Source organism: Mesoplodon densirostris, chromosome 1 (assembly GCF_025265405.1).
Source record: "Mesoplodon densirostris isolate mMesDen1 chromosome 1, mMesDen1 primary haplotype, whole genome shotgun sequence".
Classification (NCBI taxonomy): domain Eukaryota; kingdom Metazoa; phylum Chordata; class Mammalia; order Artiodactyla; family Ziphiidae; genus Mesoplodon; species Mesoplodon densirostris.
In genome coordinates this window covers 203335629-203354661 of record NC_082661.1, presented here as the reverse complement: position 1 = coordinate 203354661, position 19033 = coordinate 203335629, and the positions used below count along the sequence as shown (strand labels likewise).

Below are 19033 nucleotides of genomic sequence, written 5' to 3'. Positions count from 1 at the left end.
CAGGAGTCTGTAGCTGTATATTGAGTAAAAGGTGTTGGTTTCATTGTGTGCACCCGGGCAGCCTGGGCAAGGCCTTCTCCAAACTCTCACGTGCTTCTTCTAACCAGAGGAGAGGGTCCCACTGCCCTACAGGCAACCCCCAAATCAGCGCCGTTGCCTTTGAAACAGGACTCCCTTCGGGCTCTGGTTTTTCTCTCTCTATACCTTGTGCATCTCACAGAATGTTTTTGCAGCTAATTCTCCCTGTGGAACACTTCTAATCTGTAACAGACCTTACTTCCTCACATTTACTGAAATAATATCTCAGTTACCTTGCTTCTCAACACGAAGACCGTATTGATGTGTGAGAGGATCCCATGGAAACTGATGTCAATATGAGGACGGACCAGGGAGAAGACAGACAGGAGGTTGCAGGTCCCAGGCTGGAGCTAAAATGCAGATGAAAAGAAAAGGATACTTAGTCGATAATTCTTATGATTTGATAGTAGTTATTAGATCAGACCAGCTCAACAGCACTGCAACATAGAAAATCGTAATTATTATGTAGGAAAGTGACCTCAACTGTGGACTCACATCATCATCTAAGCAGCTTGGCAACTAAATGAACATCCAGTAGTTGCCTGAACATGAAACCTAATATGGAATCAGGGGACTAATATTCAAATATAAGCTAATCTAAACAAGAGAAGAATTTTTGAAGAAAAAAGAATGGAACTTAGCTTTTAAATTGTAGCATGAGGTGTTAGATGTCCATGGCTTAAAATGAAATTTAAATAGCAAAACCACCCACGACACTCATAGTTTATCAGGAGATGGCTAATTAACAATAAAAGGGAAAGTGAGTGACAGCTTACACTAAGTGATCTCCATCCACCCTCTAGCCTCACAGTATAACAAGGGGAAAGCAGGCCAAGAGGGACGTGACACAGTCAAGGTCATCAATGGAGGAGAGGCAGAGCCAGCATAACAGCCCAGTCCACACATCGTTCTGCTTCCAGATTTACGGGTTCATGCCAGATCCCATGTGAGTTCATCCTGAATTGTGTCCTTAATTACAAGCAAAAAGTATCTCTAGACACGTCATGTGCAATTCCAAAAGTCAGAAAAGGAGAGAAAAGAAAAGTAGGAAGAGAGGACTTGACAATGGGTCTGAATAAGAAGATAATATAATAACAATAATAATAATACAAGTCAAACATACATTCCTGGCATCACCCAACTGCTGTCTTTTGATGCTTTTTCTACTAAACCCCACGGTAACCTCTATTGCTTTCCTCTTTGGTGTATTTTAAATTCCTTTCTTTTCCCTGCAAATGTCAGTGGTTGATTTTGAAAGTTATTTTCAGACAGTAGATATTCAGTGACTATTTCCTCCATGTTGAATAAATTAAGTGAAAACTGATTATGTTACTGGAAAGTTACTCACTTCCTCATTAAAACAAGTACACTATTCCCACAGAATTCTCCCACTGCCCTTGTGATTAAAACAGAAAAAAATAAGTAGCTGTCCTAGGCAGAGCTGCAGTATGCTCAAACATACTTAGTTTACAGTTACAGAACTTCTGTGACATACAGTGTGCTCCATGTTACCTGATATATAAGCAAAGGGTTAAAGGTGTGAATGGTCACCTGTAACAATAGTGTCTTTGTGGCCTTTTGTCTCAGGCCGCAAGGGAGTGTGATGTATTTTTACCTGGGGAAGGACTCTGTAGATGGCATTGCCACACTGAGTGACCACGAGATCCCGGTTGAATATGATGTGAAAGGGAAAAGCTTTGCAGAAGGTATATGGGCTGATGCGTGATTCCTGGGTACCATTTTCTTCAAATCTGTCAAGATCTTCATAAAAATCCTCTTCTTTTGACTCTTTTTCTTCAATCAAAAATTGAGTATGATCACATTCTTCGTTTCTTTGCTGAATAACCTGGATGCCCAAAGGGGAAATGGTGTTAATTGTCTGCATTTAGTTACAATACCTAAGAAACTGGTGATGCGAACTGCATTTAGCAGGTTAACTTTTAAAATTTAATATATGCAAACACTATACACACCTAATATAGAAAACTATTTCTGAACATTGATTTATGAAATTTGAAGACTGACTAAATTCACAGAAAGATAGCCAATCTGGTACGAGTCCCCTAGTGGTCCATGCAGCCTCTTTGGTAGAATTTGGGGGAAAGCACCCCTCAGCCAGGCACACGTACAGTAGACACCCTACACATCATACAGAGTGATATGTTTAATATGATCAAAAATGACATGCACAAACAGGGAAATGAAATGACAGAAATACATATTTAAAAATATATGCCATGTCATTTTTTTATCCATCAATTGGCAAGTATATAAAATGACAGTATCAAATGAGGTAGGACACAAAAGAAGAGTCACGTCACATGCCACTAATGGGGGTATTCTGACTAATCTTTCTGAAGAATAGACTGACAAAATGCATAAAAATCCCCCCTCCCCAAATTACCTTTTTTGATTTAATTCCAAATCTAGGACTTTATTCTATGGGAGTAATCATGATCATGAGCGAAGCTCCCTAATTTAAAGAATAACTACATTTCTAAATATTATTCACAGGCAAATAAATGATTAAGCTTTAAAAAAGATTTTTCCTTTCGAGTTTAAGAAACTGCAAGCAACACATCCTCTTATAAAGGGAAAAAACCATATCTCAAATTGCAGCCAGATCAAAATGGGAAATAGTTGAATGAGTATTTCTTCAGTTGCAGCTAAATGAAGGCAAAACATTGCTCTTTTTCCCTTTTTTCCTTAGTTCACTGCAGCAAACTCTGACACTTAAGAACAAACCTCAATTAATATGTCCGCTATTGTATATGTTTTCCCAGATGTAGTTTCATGGTGAAATCAGGATATTACTACTAAAACTGTCATACTAATCTACTACACTGATGAAAGATTAATATTCTTATTTATGATTGGAAAATTCTGCCCCATGAAGATTGATTTCCCTAAGGTCTCATAAACAAAACAAAACAATCTTAAAATTTTGATGTTCTGCTGTGTTTCCATTTCAGCTAGAAGAACTGAGTTATATGCAACCTAAATTTACTAATGAATTCCTCAATTATACCCTTTTGCTTTGGTTAAATCAGCAAAATGAACAGCTTTTCTGATCATATTTTTACCCTCTCCTTCGTATATCACCTTCATGACATGGTCTAATATTCCTGAAATAGTTAAAATTGTCTGGTAGCTCTGGACCTATTAAACTTAGGGATTCAACCTAAGAATACCTCAGGAAATTAAAACAGTGCCTTTGAAAAACATTAACTATACCAAATATAATTACCAAATGCAAATATTTCAGACATCTATATTGGAATACTTGAATAAATGAAGGTCACAAGACAACCCACATTGTATAAGTGGGATGTATAAAGTGAACCCCATAATTATACAGAGTGCTACTGCTGTCAACCTCCCATACCAAAGGCTCTAATAACCATGGCAAACTGCAGTTTCCAAGGGTGCCCCAGTTTATGTTGCTTTCGTCAAGTTTCTATGCCCTTACTTCTTGCTCAGCTTGGCTACGTAATGAACAAACCAAGAGCAGACCCAGTGTTTACAACCCCCTTGATACAGGCTCATGTACTATAAGTGAAGTGTTAGTTCGGTGTCAGGATCCAAAGTTGGAAATGAAAGGCATATACAATTTTAATTGAATTCCAGTGAGATTCCTAATCACGGGTGAATTTCAATCCTTGACCCAAGTTTTTAATTTTTAAATGTCTCTGGATTTGATAATGTTACGTTATCCATACTCCCACTTTCTAGTTGTAGAGAAACTAAGGATGCACCTGGGGATCACGTAAAAAATGACACCAACTCTTGAAAGAAAAAACACCCGTGAAATCGCATGTGACATTACGAGACTAAATATACTGCATACTTTTCTAAATTAATTTAAATGTTACAATTTCTATTTGTGTAATACTGTACTTAAAGTGTGGGCTTCCCACACGTTAGAATGTAACTATAGATCTAAGAAAGCACTGCCTATTAGATTTTCTATAAAGAAAGAAAACTGAAATAGGGTACCCTCTGCCCACTTTTGTCAAACCTAGGGCCACTGAAAAAATGTCTCTTGGGGCTGAATACGCTGAGCACACAAAACACAGCTCCCTGGGAGTGACTCTCTGGATTAGAAATAAGGAAAAATGATGGCTCCCTTTATTGCACAGCTATTGTAGCAATACCTTGAAATTATCACTCAAAACTGACAGTGTGAATTATCAACAGCAGCACATTTTTTAAAGTCTGAGACCAGCTTCTTTTACCAAGTGATCTAATTTAAAAAAAAAAAAAAAAAAGCAAAAGTTTTAGCCCACAAAAATGAAATATTCGAACCACATTTCAAGGACAGACCAAAAAATCCACACACACACAGAAAAACGCAGTAAAATAATATTTCATTTCATATTATTTTAGAATGTGTCCATGTTACAGGGTTTTTATTGTATTCTGAAGGCCACAGCTCAGCCAGACACGGGTCCTCCTGCTTCCCAGCTAGTGTGAGCTCACAGGAAGTGCAAATTAAATTTCCCGTTGCCTTGAGCAATATATATAATTAGAAAGAAAAATCTGTTCCCACAAGGAAAAACCACCCTGTATATGCATTCCAGGCCAGATATAGAAGACTTCCAGCGTTGCCACTGTTACGGCTGGTCTCTACCTCTGCCGAGCGCCACTAGCAGCGCTGAGCAGGGCCACGTTCAGAGCACCTTTCTAACACCCCGCATGTCATCTGTGCCCAGAAGAGCCCCAGTTACTGACCATTACCTTCATGTCTATTTCAGTGTCGTGAATCTGCTGAGCTACCGTCTTAATGATCCCGATGACGATGTCCTGCAGGCCTTCCCTCTCTGAGTAGTAGTGCAGGATGAGCCCTTTGCCCTTCTCTGCGTCGGTGCACCTAAAGGAAGGCGCCCGCATACCCGGGTAGATGGTAGCGAGGTGGTCGTGCAGGGCGTCGAGGTTCTGCAAGGAAGAGGACAGAGCGGCGTGTAAGCGCTGCTCCCAGGGGGCAGCTGCCCTCGGGACAGGAGGCTGAGGAAGCAGACTCAGGTCTGAGCTCAGGGGCCCACGGGCCATGCGAACACGCACAGGGCACATCCTTCCCTGCTGCATCCAGACGTCGGTAAGGCAAGAGCCACAGAGAACTTGAAACTAAGGTGACGAAATTAAGAACATCTGTGTGAATGGATAAAGAAGATGTGGTACGCGCATATATATATATATATATATATATATATATATATATATATATATATATATATATATATATATAATGGAATACTACTCAGACATAAAAAAGCACGAAATAATGCCATTTGCATATGCCAACATGGATGGACCTAGAGATGCTCATACAAAGTGAAGTACATCAAAGACAAATACCATATGACATCACTTATATGTGGAATTTAAAATATGACACAAAAGAACATATCTACGAAAGAGAAACAGGCTTACAGACATAAAGAACAGACTTGTGGTTGCCAAGGCAGGGCGGGGTGGAATGCACTGGGAGTTTGGGGTCAGCAGATGCAAACTACTGTGTATAGACAGATAAACAACAAGGTCCTACTGTATAGCACAGGGAACTGTATTCAATATCCTGTGATAAACCATAGTGGAAAAGAATATGAGGACTTCCCTGGTGGCGCAGTGGTTAAGAATCCGCCTGCTACTGCAGGGGAGCCGGGTTAGATCCTTGGTCCGGGAAGATCCCACATGCTGCAGAGCAACTAGGCCCGTGTGCCACAACTACTGAAGCCCGCGTGCCTAGAGCCCGTGCTCTACAACAAGAGAAGCCACCACAATGAGAAGCCCGTGCACCGCAACGAAGAGCAGCCCCCGCTCGCCGCAACTAGAGGAAGCCCGCGTGCAGCAACGAAGACCCAACGCAGCCAAAAGTAAATAAAATTTTTTAAAAATAAATAAATAAATAAATAATAAACCTTTGCATTAAAAAAAAGAATATGAAAAAGAATGTGTATATATATGGATAACTGAATCACTTTGGTGTACAGCAGAAATTAACACGGCATTGTAAATCAACTATATTTCCGTAATTTTAAAAAAAGAAAAATATCTGTGACTGTTAACAGTGGAAACATTTTAAGGAAGGTAAACAAAGAAGGGGGTGTAAAACGGATGCCTGAAGCAGAAAAAAGAAACACAGTTATGAGTTAAGACAAAGGTATGCATATTTACAAGAGTTTGGGGCAGTTGTATATTTATGTTATGATAACCAGCATGGAATGCCCAAAGTGATCACATATTACACTTTGTTTCCACTACAATCCTAGAACTTGACTATTAATTCAAAAACTACATCAGAGTTATAAGCATATGAAAATATAAGCATACTCTTTGTGAAATAATATTTTAGTAATTAAAATCATTTTGGAAATTATATCAGTATAATTTCTTCATGTTCATTTATAGTCTCCAAGCAAGGTACAGCCTCATAGCTAACCTGTGAAATTGAACCTTTTGGAACTGAAGTCTTGGAAAACTAATAAATTTGCAAATAAATATTTTCTGTTCTGATAGCCTTGTGATTAATTTAGAATGTACCAAATTCCCCACTTTCTTGTATTACTCTCTAATATTAAAAATAAAAAAAAAAAAGATTTGTTTAAAGATCAGAAGAAATGGTGCGAGCTATACTACTGACTGGGTGCAACATGGCTTTCCAACACTTAATTCATAATGCGTGTTGTGTGTGTGTGTTGCACAAATATAGTAGCTCACACACATAGCATAGCATGGTACAGGAATTAAGAGCAAGGTGGCTTTAGAAGGAATAAAGACGGAGATGTAGAGAATGGACTTGAAGACACGGCGGGTATGGGGAAGCTTGGACCAAGTAAGAGAGTAGCATTGACATATGTACACTACCAAATGTAAAATAGCTAGCTAGTAGGAAGCAGCCGCACAGCACAGGGAGATCAGCTCGGTGCTTTGTGACCACCCAGAGGGGTGGGATAGGGAGGGTGGGAGGAAGACGCAAGAGGGAGGGGATATGGGGATATATGTATACGTATAGCTGATTCACTTTGTTATACAGCAGAAACTAACACACCATTGTAAAGCAGTTACACTCCAATAAAGATGTTTTTTAAAAAAAAACCAATATAAAATTAATCACTTATTATTAAAAAAAAAAAATCAAGCCAACTTTGGGAATTCACTGGTGGTCCAGTGGTTAGGACTCCGTGCTTTCACTGCCGAGGGCCCACGTTAGATCCCTGGTTGGGGAACTAAGATCCCGCAAGCTGAATGGTGTGTCCAAAAAAAAAGAAAAATGAAAAAAAAATTCAACTATTTAAAAAATAACTAAATAATAATAATAATAATAATCAAGCAGACTTGGATTTAAATCATGACACTGTCATTTCATGATAATGTAGCCAACCTACCCAACCTTTCTAAGGCTTGATTTCTTCTGATAAAATGGAAATAACTAAAATGATGTATATAAAGCATGAGCCCACCCCAGATGTAGTAGGCAAAATAATGGTGTCCCCAAGGTTCCAGACCTAGTCCCTTTGAACATGTTACCTCACGTGGCAAGAGAGATTTTGCAAATGGCATTAAGGTTATGGACCTTGCTTGGGAAGATTATGGTTGGGCCCCAGCCTAATCCCATGAGTGACTGAGTCCTTAGGTGCCAAGAACCTTTCCTGGTTGCAGGGAGGGATGTGGGAACTGAGGAGGAACCAGGGTCTGAGGAACAGGACACCGCACGCAGGGCCTGGGGCCTTATGAGCCCCCCGATGGCCGGTAAGGAAACTGGTCCACAGCCCTACGTCTGGCCCCGGGGGCTGAATTCTGCCTACACCCGAACGAGCGAGGAAACCTTCCCCATCCTCCATCCCCGTCCGCAGCCCTGCTGGCCCCCTGCCCATGGTCCAGGGAGACCCCTATGGCCTCCCAACCTACGCAAGTGCAGGATAATAATGTGTGTTGTTTTAAGCACTTATGGTTGTGGGCATTTGTCATGGTAGCAGTAAAACAGCTAATTCACCAAATAGGAACCTGTCAATAACTGGTGATTATTGCTGAAGAGAATGGGAAAAGCAAAACGGTCTCAGGATGCCCTGGGCCTCAAGGAGCACATCTGAAAAGGAGGTGTGGAAAGGGGCCAAAACGGAAGGACGGTTCTCGTTCCAGATGCCTCAGAGAGGCCAGTTTACGGAAACAAGGATCCAGTAAGACGTCAGTTAGGACACGGCGCGAGTATGGCAGGAGGCAGCTCCGTGAGGGCACGTGCGGCCCTGCGTCGCCAAACGCTCATCCGTGCGCTGTCTGTGCAGCGTATAAAGCACGTGCACTGCGCGTCACGCAGGTTGTGTGCTGCAGCCGGGGGCAGGGGACAGGGCCTGCCCAGATCTGCACCACACGGACCCAAACTGTAAGCAGTTCATGGTTTAGATCACAAACCAATGTGCAGAGTGGCTTTGGGTGCCTACAAGGGTTAGGGTTAGACTAAAGGATGGGGGTCCAAAGACACAGAGTGCAGGTAAGAGCTGAGGTCACGAAGGCTGACATTCTGATTGGGATACATGGCTCCAGTCCCCTCAACTGGTGAAGCTGGCTTCTTTTTGAAATGCCTTCAGGCCTAGGGCTAAAATTTGGTTTTCTGCCCCACCAGTTCCACCTGTTATAATCAAGTCAGGCCAGTTCTTAACTCAAATACCAAGTGGTCCTGATTGCTCCACAGGCTGCCGTTACCAGGTAAGAGGAACCCAACACAGCAGATGCTAAGGACGGACAGTTTACAGAAACCTCGAGCAGCTGAAGGCCTGAGACGACTTCACTTGCTAAGTCACACAGAGGGTTTTCCTATGATGAGGTCTTCCCACGGGAACCCTTTCCTGGGAAGGGAGACATGAAGACTGCCCCTCATAACCCTGCCAGACCCCTTACACGTCTGCTGATGCTGCAAAAACGCTGTCATAGAAAAGCTGGTGAGAAAAAAGATCATCAAGAGAGTTTTGTATGTGTTCCCTGCAAAGTCAAAATTCAGCCTGTTGCTGCTAAATTAAATTTCTGTTCTTGTTCCTAAAATAATTTCCTAATGTAGTCAGGCCCGGGTACTGTGTTGCGGCTCATTTTCATGAAAAAATTTAAAAATGAGTCAAACAGTAACTTGAAATATGTAGATTATTTTTTTTTCAATTTCTCTTCTATAAAATGTTCACATACAGTACATCTTAAGTCAATATGCCTAGATTACTTTCACACTCATCTGTTTTCATCTTGTGTCATATTATATGAGCACATTTCTATACACAGGTAAGCAGATGGCAGGAAGCGGTACCGATGGTACCATTCACCTTCTCTGCATCTCTGATGCTAAAGAAAGCGAGAGATGAGCCAGGAGTCACACAGGGACAGGCACTGCTCCCTATATGTGGGGACATTTTAATTTAAATAATTTAATTAAATAACGCCATCTTAATTTAATTTTTGCCTTAAAGGTATTGTTAATACTAAAGTATTAATAATAAAATGTTGCTTAAATTTATCAATCCAAAGCAAGTGGGAAATCAAGACACATGAGGTCATGTCAATCTTTTAACACGTCTCTGTGGTAACCAACTCTCCAGGGACTGACTGTTTTGTCGAGTTTGCTATTAATTAGACAACTAAAGTGCTTTCCTGGAGCATAAAAGATTTAACACCACTTAATGTAATATTGATTTTCTTTAGGTAGTATCTAACCATAAAAAGTACTCCTGGGATTTCTTTAGTTACAGCTTCCCTTACTGGGTCTTACTCTCTCAAAACTGAAGTGATTACCATTGCCTGCCTATTATGAGAAATGGAATTCATGATTATATATTAAATTATTTTCAACTGAGTACATCTGTACTGCTAAAAATGTACTTTCTTCACAGACTATAATTGTTTGCAGGAACCTCAAAGGCCACAACAAAGATACTCATAATAGCCAAGAGAAAAACCTTGTCTGTCTACATTTTATAACACCATCTATACAAAGCTGATTATTCGTCCACATGGTTGTAGCAATATATTTTGGAAAACAAGAGTTTCAATTAAAACTGGTTTTGTTTTATTTCTAAATATACCCGTGGAGGTGGCTATACAAAGAAAAGAGCTGAATGGCTAGTTACAAAGAAGTACACAAATAAGAGAAAGAAAAAAAGTCAACGCATGTATTTCAGCACAAGTAGATTCCCAGGAAACAGTAAAGCAAACCTCAAATACGCTTTCATGTCATTCTCCTTAGCTTTATGACACTAGGAAACAGGAAAGGAACAGAGAGCAGGTTCATTCATCTATTTTGCCTCAAGATGCCAAAAGGTTGGTCTGAGGTTTTCATTTCATTTCTCTGAATGTCCTGGTATCATTTTACTGCTTTTTCCTACAAGCAAGATGAATGTACTGCTTCTCAGGAATTCTGCTACTTGTAAGTCCTCCAGCCTTTATCATTTACAGAAGAAAAAACTAGTGCTGGTGTCCTGGGATTTAGTACACCCCACAGATTTAGGACCAAAAGAGAATTTATTAATCCTTTGAGAAATATTACTTTGAAGTTCCATATTTTTAAACATCTTGGAATGCTTCAAAATAAATGCAAAATTTCTCTTTGTAATATGCATGGCACAAATAAGCTTATACATACTTACAGAGGCAAAGTTTCCGGGAGTTAACTACCTCATTCCCCTGTTTCCAGGGCATCTAATTAAAAATTCCGAAATGATGCACATAAATGGGTGTCGTAAGACCCTGCCTTGAAACTGTTGAGAGAGAAAGAGAGAGATTTTTCAGCGTTCAAGAATCCTTATTCTAGGGAGGTCCCTGGCGGCCTGGTGGTTAGGATTCCGGGCTTTCACTGCCGTGGCCTGGGTTCAATCCGTGGTCGGGGAGCTGAGACCCCGCAAACACAGAGCCAGAATAGCACGGCCAAAAAAATCAATTAACTAATTAAAAGAAAAAAGAATCCTTATTCTAGGGGATGGGGAGAAGGGAGTTGAGTGTGTTACTTGAGAGTATTATTGCAGTCTAGAGCTGGAAAGAATCTTAAAAATCAGTCACTGCAAACCTCCCTTTTTTTAAGGAAAGAGGATGAGGGACAGCATTTCCTTTCTTTTTATCCCTCACACTTCTGAAAAGCAAGACCAACATCAATATTTACTTGTGAGAGTCATGCAATTTGAAAAGCATTTTAAGTTTTCTAAGAAAGATGTTATGTTAGAATTTGAATGTGAAAAACTGAAACAAGCAAGACGCTGATAAAGTGGAAAAGTCGCCCCTACATAATGGGAAGCACCAAGTCCGGGCATCAGTAGCATGAGCTCACAGCAAGTAAGGGTCAATGTTTAATGATACTTTTGTGCCTTTTCTACCTAAAGCTGCTCCTCGAGAAATAGCCTTCCAACCGAAAAGCTACAGGGACTCTTTTTTAAAAGAAATGTAAGGCCTTATTTAAAAAGAAATTGTACCAGAGTCACAAAAAATATTTAAATGGTGATATTTTTAAAACTACTTATAGTTATCATTACCATCCTCTCAAGAGAAAATTTAATTAAAAAAAAAAAGGCAAAGAGTCATAGAAGTACCTGTGTAAGCTATTTCACTTATTATAATACTGCCTTTAAATTCATGTTTAAAAAAATCTCGTTCATATATAACTTCTGACAATCAATATTTTGTAAAATTGTGAAAATATATATGAGTTATTCAAAGAAAAAGTTCTTACAATTCTAAAATATTATCTTCCTTCAAGAGTTCTAGCATGTCAACTTTAAAATTGCAGATGCCAACTAAGGGATGCCACTCCTCACCTGGTTCTACAAGAATTTAGTCATGGAGCCCCTGCAGTTGCTGACCTTCAATACACCCAGGGAAGAATTCAGGGTGAAGATCAGGGATGAAAAACATGTTAGAACAGGCCCTCAGGTAGTTAGGAAATTCTGATGAGCCTGGATTCTTGCATCTTCCGCCACTCAGAAAAGCACTAAAGCCATTAACTAAGATCCCTGCTCCTGGTGGCCAGCAGACGTCTGGTACCGAGACGTGCGCCTGACTGCACATAGCCCTTCACCAACACCACATACACACTGACCTGCCCCTTCCATCTGTGCCACGGTTTCTCAGAGTCACCCGAGAGGCTGTGTCCCTGCCTACGGTCCTCAGCAAGACACTGAATCAACTCAACTCATGGCTCTTACATTGTGTGGTTTTTTTTCAGGTAGACACAGGTTATAGAAACTGGTGCTTGGGATTTTGAGAAAAGCTCTTTTTGAAATTCAAAAGTTAAAAATAAAATGAATGGTGCATTTTTTTTCTAAGAAACATTATAAATAATTTAGGGAAATATTAGAATTTCACAGCTGTTCAGGAAAAATCCTATTTCCCGAAATAACACTTTGCACAAACATTTAAGACTTTCAGATCAGCCATCAACCCCAGATTGCTCCTGGCGGGCTGGCCAAATTACAGTGTAGTCTTTTAGAAGCCAAACCCTGGAGACGACACAGATTGAAGAAAATCCCACTGCAGGCTGAACAAAGGCCCTGGCAGAAGACTCTTAGGTCTATGAACTGGGAAAGTAAGTGAAAATGCCACCAAACCCAAAGTAGTGGAAGAAGCCAGTGTTTCCAGTGAAGGATGACAGAATATCTGTTTGCTTATTCCACTGAGATTCCTATGCATATTTAAGAAGGCTCATAGTTTAAATCCTGACTGGTCTCTAAGATTGCAAATTGTTCCTTTATTTTTCAATAGTCAGCTTTCCACGCTCATTTAGGTTTCATTTTACCTCTGTAAAATTATTGGGGAAGTAAAAAATATATAGCATAATAAATAACAAGACACCACTGGAAATGAATCAGTAGCCCTGCTGTGGACTGACTTGGGTTCCAAACCCAGAGGTCGTATACCATCTTATCTCTTCAAACATGGACAACTCAAAGCTCTACTCATCCATCCGTAAATATATGTACACATGTACACACACACAAACACAGACACAAAACATAAAAGGAAAAACAAGTTGACACAGAGTGCTGTTCCAATTATCCACCACTGCATATCAAAGCACCCCAAACTTATTGGCTTTACACGCTAATATTATTTCTCATGGTTTTGTGGGCTGTCTGGACTCAGGTGGGAAGTCCTCGGGTTGGAGTGAGACAGAGGCTAGGATGGACTCATCGTAACAGCTGAGGGCGCAGCCAGCAGCGCTGTCCGAGGGCCTGCACAGGCCCCTCCTGTGGCTTGGGCGTCTCGTGTCATGGGCTGGGTTCCTACAGGGAACTTCCCAAGAGCAAATGCTCCCAGATACTCAGATGGGAACTTCAAGAGTTCTTATGAACTAGCCTAGGAAGTATCAGAATGTTACTTCTGCCGTATTCTACTGGCCAAATAATCACTAAAGCCAACCCAGATCCATGGGAAGGGGACTCCACCTTTTCATGGGGGAGAAGCACAATCACACTGCAGCAGAGCGTGTGAGATGGGAGACATTAGTGTGGCTATTTGAGGAAAACACAATCTGCAGTAATGCAATAGGGCATCAGAAGGTAAAGGGGAGCGTGGATTAGGCTGGGAATACCATCAGATTGGACATTCCTTACCAGCTGTATGTTTTATGGAGCTTTCAAATCCTATCTGTTCTGTGCATTCTTTTAATCAATACACTAGAAGCTTCAGATAGAAATTTACTACAGCAGCAGCATGAAACCACACTTTATTCCTAAGTTAAGAATAAGAAAGTGGCAGAATAGAGAAAAAATTCTTGCTGAAATATAGTCTTACCTTTAATAAATCCAGATAAAATGTGTAAAATCCAAAAATCTAAATCAAAATGTCTTCCTATTCTTGTTTATCTTTTTTTCTTCTCTACTTATTATTTTATTTTATTTTATTTTATTGGCCACACCACATATGGGGTCTTAGTTCCCTGACCTGGGATCGAACCCATACCCCCAGCATTGGGAGCATACAGTCTTAACCACTGGACTGCCAGGGAAGTCCCTTGTTTAACTCTTTTTGATAAATCATGTTTTTGGTTACTAAATCAGCAAAAGGATAATAATTAATTGCAAGGACTATCTACTTTTATCAATAGTCCACAAACTGATGTTTTCATAGGACATTTAGCAAAAATCAATTCCAAATTGTGTGATGTCTTTGGAAGAATAATGTTTCTAAAAAGTTTCCTCTAAAACCTACATTTTATTACATTATCCATTTAAGATGTGTAGCTCTTTTCGTGAAAGTCTTGAGGTAGACTAAAAATAGGCATGATGTAAAAATTCTTAAAATGACTTTGAAAATGCAAGGGAGAGTGTATAAGCAGAGCCGGGAATTTGCTATTGGCAGCAAAGCCTTTCAAAGGAGAACTGTCCATTATTCAAGCTGGTAAATTGTTAAATTGTTTAAGTTCACTAATCAAATGAAATGACAAAATCCATGAGAGAAACAAACATTTTTTCTGGAACTAAATTACAGATACTATTTATACAGCATCTCCTTGAGTATAAAATGTGTATAAAGGAACAGAGGTATTATCTGGATAATACAGCCTGGGTCAAATAAAAAGTATACACATAGGGCTTCCCTGGTAGCACAGTGGTTGAGAGTCTGCCTGCCGATGCAGGGGACACGGGTTCGTGCCCCGGTCCGGGAAGATCCCACATGCCGTGGAGCGGCTGGGCCCGTGAGCCACGGCCGCTGAGCCTGCGCGTCTGGAGCCTGTGCTCCGCAACGGGAGAGGCCACAACAGTGAGAGGCCCGCGTACCGCAAAAAAGAAAAAAGAGACTATACATGACCTCCGGCCTCATGGCATTTACATTCCAGCCCCAAACAGGAAATGATCTATGGTGTGAGACCTCCTATGGGTGAGGAAATAGATGTACTGTCAAAACATGAGAAATGTCAGTTCCCTGATTCAAATAGGGTAGAGCCAGGAGAGAGGAGCGGAGCCTTCCTGGAAGAAGTAATTTGACCAGCAGGATGAAGAGGACAGGTCCAGCTGAAAAGGAGCAGGAACAGTGTTCCAGACAAAGGGAAGAGCAGGTGCAAAAGCTCAGAGGATGGAGAGAGCAAGTTTAAAAAAAAAAAAAAACGAAACAGTTCTGGAAGAAGTCCTGTTTGGCTGGGCTAGGGGAGCGTAAGAGGAGAGATAGACGGGGATGTGAGTAGTTTCAATTATTTTAATTGCTTTTTACATTTCCAATGAGCAACTGGGAATCACTGAAGGGTTTAAGCAAGTAACTAATGGGAGGAGATATATCTGCATTTCAGAAAAGTCACTAGTTATAGAATGGAGAGGAGATGGAGGGGTCATGCAGAGAGATGGGGAAACCGATCCGTCCTGTATATAATGGTAGACTGTCCCACGGAAGGGTAGGGAAATGAAGAAAAGTGGTAGGATTCTGAAAATTCAGTATTTATGACATAGAGTCTAAGGATTTAGTGATTGGTTAAAGTCAGGTGGTGAAAGACAAAAAAAATCTTTTAACTATCCTTAGAATAAGGCCCAGTTTATCTAACTCTTTAAAGTCTACCATGAAGAATGTTTTATTATTTTATATAATGAAGAATGTCAATTTTTAAATGCAAGCTAGGATCTTAAAACAATTTAAGAAAATTAGTTGCTCTATTTCATAGTCAGTTTTACAGAAAAACGGTCCATTTAGTTTGTTTGTAATTAGCCTACTCATAACACAAATATCTACTTTTAAGAAAAGCAGTATGTTAATGTAGCCAATTTGCCATTAAGATATTAATTTCAAAACCAGGAAAAAACCCAATTCAATCAAAAATAGACAATACTGATGAAAACTTTACAGTATTCTAACTTTCCAGTTTCCTCATTGTTCACACTTGCACCGAAAGAAAAAAATAAAATAAAATCGTGTGTAATTTAAAGGTATATTAACTAAAAACTGCCTATTGACTTTGAGGAAAACAGACTCAGGACTATTTAAAATAACGCTGCCCAGGGAAAATAAAAGGCCTTAACAGCCATTAAGGCGAGTCACAAATATTAGTCTTCATGTAATGTTAAATTTTCTAGTAGCCATGTTTAAAAAAGGAAAAAGAGCCAAGTGAAATTAATGTAAATGATACATTTTTATATAACTCAGTATTTCCAAAATTTTATCATTTCACCATGTAATCAACATAAAATAGGTATAAGCTATTTGCGTTCTTTTTGAAGCCTGGTGTGTGTTTTACCCAGAGCACGTTTCACAGGCTGAGCATTCACATGGAGACCATCCTGCCGGGCAGGGCAGCTCTACAGAACAGGAGAAACCTCCGGAGCTGCGCATCCTCTGCTGTCCCACTACACACCTAGCAGTCGGTCACAATGAGTAAAGGGTAAAAAAAAAAAGTAAACGGTTTGTTGACACAGATGTGGCCACTGACAATGTTAAAATTAAGGGAGAGGAACTGCAACTGAAACTTAGCTGAGGTGACAGCAGTCAACAGAAGTATTAAAAATGGAAATGTATTCAAAACCCCCAGATCCCAAAATACTTTTACATCTCAACTTTAATCCATGTAAAGTAATCCATTTAAATACAACCTGTTAAAGGTTAATTTAAATATCTCCTGGCAGCTACTTCATTTGGAAGTGGCAGCTTTTCTGGACACCAGTAGTTTCCGTAAATCCATGGCAGGGACCACAAACGAGTTTCCATCTTGATTTAATGCTGTTTTTAGTTTATAAGAAAAATGTCACTATGTAAACCACCAACATTTTGATTAAACACTACAGTTCTTATTTTGGCTGTTAAATCAATAATGCAGCTGGATTGCAAGTAGTTTACATTCCCCCCAAACTGGGCTCCGGTTCAGCTAGTATTGCACTGACATCATTTTCCAGCAAGATCTGGCTGCTTTCAGCAGCCAGTTTAGAAATATCCTTTACAAACAACCACATAACATTCAATGTTAACACATTTCAAGAAGAGGGTCTCACAAATGCCTGTGCTTAAAATAGGACAGTCAATCCCAAAATAGTCTCCCACCTACTGTGTCATTTGCTAGTATAATAAAAAAAATAAATAAATAAGGTAATCTTAACAAGAAGACAAAGGCCTTTGACGACATTATTTATCTTTGACTTCACCTGAGACTGACTTTGGAAGATTTCCTATTTTCCTCTCCAGAGTAGATTAACTAATATGTAACCAGGAGCAATGATTCTCAAATTTGTTTTGGTGGCAGGCGCTTTCTCCGAAACAGCGAGCTTCAGGTAGAACATCACAGATACTGATACACTATTTAATTACGCTATGCAAACTCGGAGTGACTTACAAGTAGAAAATAAACCCATGTTATATACATAAAACCACAGCTACTAGCACAAAGAATAATTTTTTAAAAGGGAGCTGCACAGATCACATGTTGAGTCTTTCAGAGACCACTACTTTACAACTTGAGTATTCAGCATCAGTACCAAAAATTAAAGAAAAAATATGAAGGAAAAATGCTAAAATGTATTCAAGACCGTCCAATAATTATTATTTTACGTGAATTAGGAAAAATGTCACTATGATTCCATTTCAGCAGCTAGACACTCATCCAGCTGGCTGAACAACAGGATTCTAGAGACTACATTGGAAAATCAAAAACTCAGAACTTTTAGCTCCAGAACCTCAAACTGCTCACCTGCAGAAATTCTCTGACATTAGATCCCAGCACACGCAGGATTGTGTCATAACCAGATTCTTGACAAAAGACGAAAAACATCTTCCCAAACATTTGGAGGATTTCTCCAGCATTGAGATCTAGTTTATAGATTTGAGAGGCAACAGAAAGAAAATATATTAGAGATGGAAAATTGTTAGTGGGAGGAATGAAGACAAGTGCATAATAAAAAATGTTAAATATCCTCAATTTCTGTGCAGAGTGAACAGATCACAGGAAAAACATCTGGCCAGGAAAATACAATGAAATCTGAGAAGACAGCGTATTGACGTGTTAACAGGGTAAGTTTGTACTTAAAGCAAAGCAGTTTCTCAGTTTGCATGACAAAATTTTGAGCTTTTTTAAACTTATACTTAAGGTATAACCTACTTTTTCCAAAAAATACAGAAGGATCTTGAAAATCATCAAGAATGCACATGATAATATTGTGGTGCAAAATTATTTTTCTTTATATAAATATGCATATTTAATAACTCGGTTGCATATAGTATGTACCCTAAGACCCTGTGTTTTTCTTAATATTCAATTATTAATATTGCCTAAAATTTTAAATTTTTTCTTAATACCAATTTTAATCACTATTTTATCCAACACATATGCAACAATTTATTTCACCAATGCCCGCTTGCTCGAAACGTAGGCTTTTCCAATTTTTCATAATGTAAGTAACTCTGAAATGAAAACACCCATAACTCTTAATGTTAATAAATCTAATCATTTCTTTAAGAAAAATTTCTAAAGGATTTGAACATTTTTTAAGATTTTGACTGATGACGCAAAATTATTCTCTAAAAAATCTCTTATCTTACCAACAGATTTTAAATGTGCACAATTTCCTCTTTAACTCTACCCTTGACTACACTAGATACTTTTTTTTAATTGCCAAATTTGTATAAAAATTATTTCACATTTGTGTCGGTTTTGATTACCAATGAGGCAAGATATTTTTCTTCTTATTATTAACAATTTACCATATTTTTTTTGGTAATTCTTGTATCCTGCAAAAGGTAGCACTTGCTCTGCTAGCTATATTTGACAAAGCCAAAAAGCATCCATCTAATCTATCCAACCTGTAGCCTAGCTGTAAATTAAGTGCTATTAGGATGTGAGATACTACTCTGAGAACAACATTTTTCCCATGAAGTATTTTTTTTTTGGACTTTGCCCTCCTTGCATGAGTTTTGTCTGATGCAGACCTCAGTTTCTTGTTTCTTTTACCAATACCTAACAAAACCTGTGATTACAAAAGAGATTTGGAGATATTTTCTGCATTCTACACTTTTGTAATGACTG

The 19033-nt window shown here is 39.2% G+C and overlaps 1 protein-coding gene across 2 annotated transcripts in view; it reads right to left on the bottom strand.

The window, feature by feature from the left end:
* GUCY1B1 (guanylate cyclase 1 soluble subunit beta 1) overlaps positions 1-19033 on the bottom strand; it is a 47113-nt gene that overhangs the window by 14144 nt on the left and 13936 nt on the right. For both annotated transcript variants that reach the window (XM_060114526.1, XM_060114532.1), the window contains exons 4-7: positions 17702-17820; positions 4816-5013; positions 1694-1924; positions 312-428 (exon numbers count right to left, since the gene is read on the bottom strand). In XM_060114526.1, coding sequence (XP_059970509.1) covers positions 312-428; positions 1694-1924; positions 4816-5013; positions 17702-17820 — 665 coding nt within the window. The remainder of the gene's footprint in view (positions 1-311; positions 429-1693; positions 1925-4815; positions 5014-17701; positions 17821-19033) is intronic.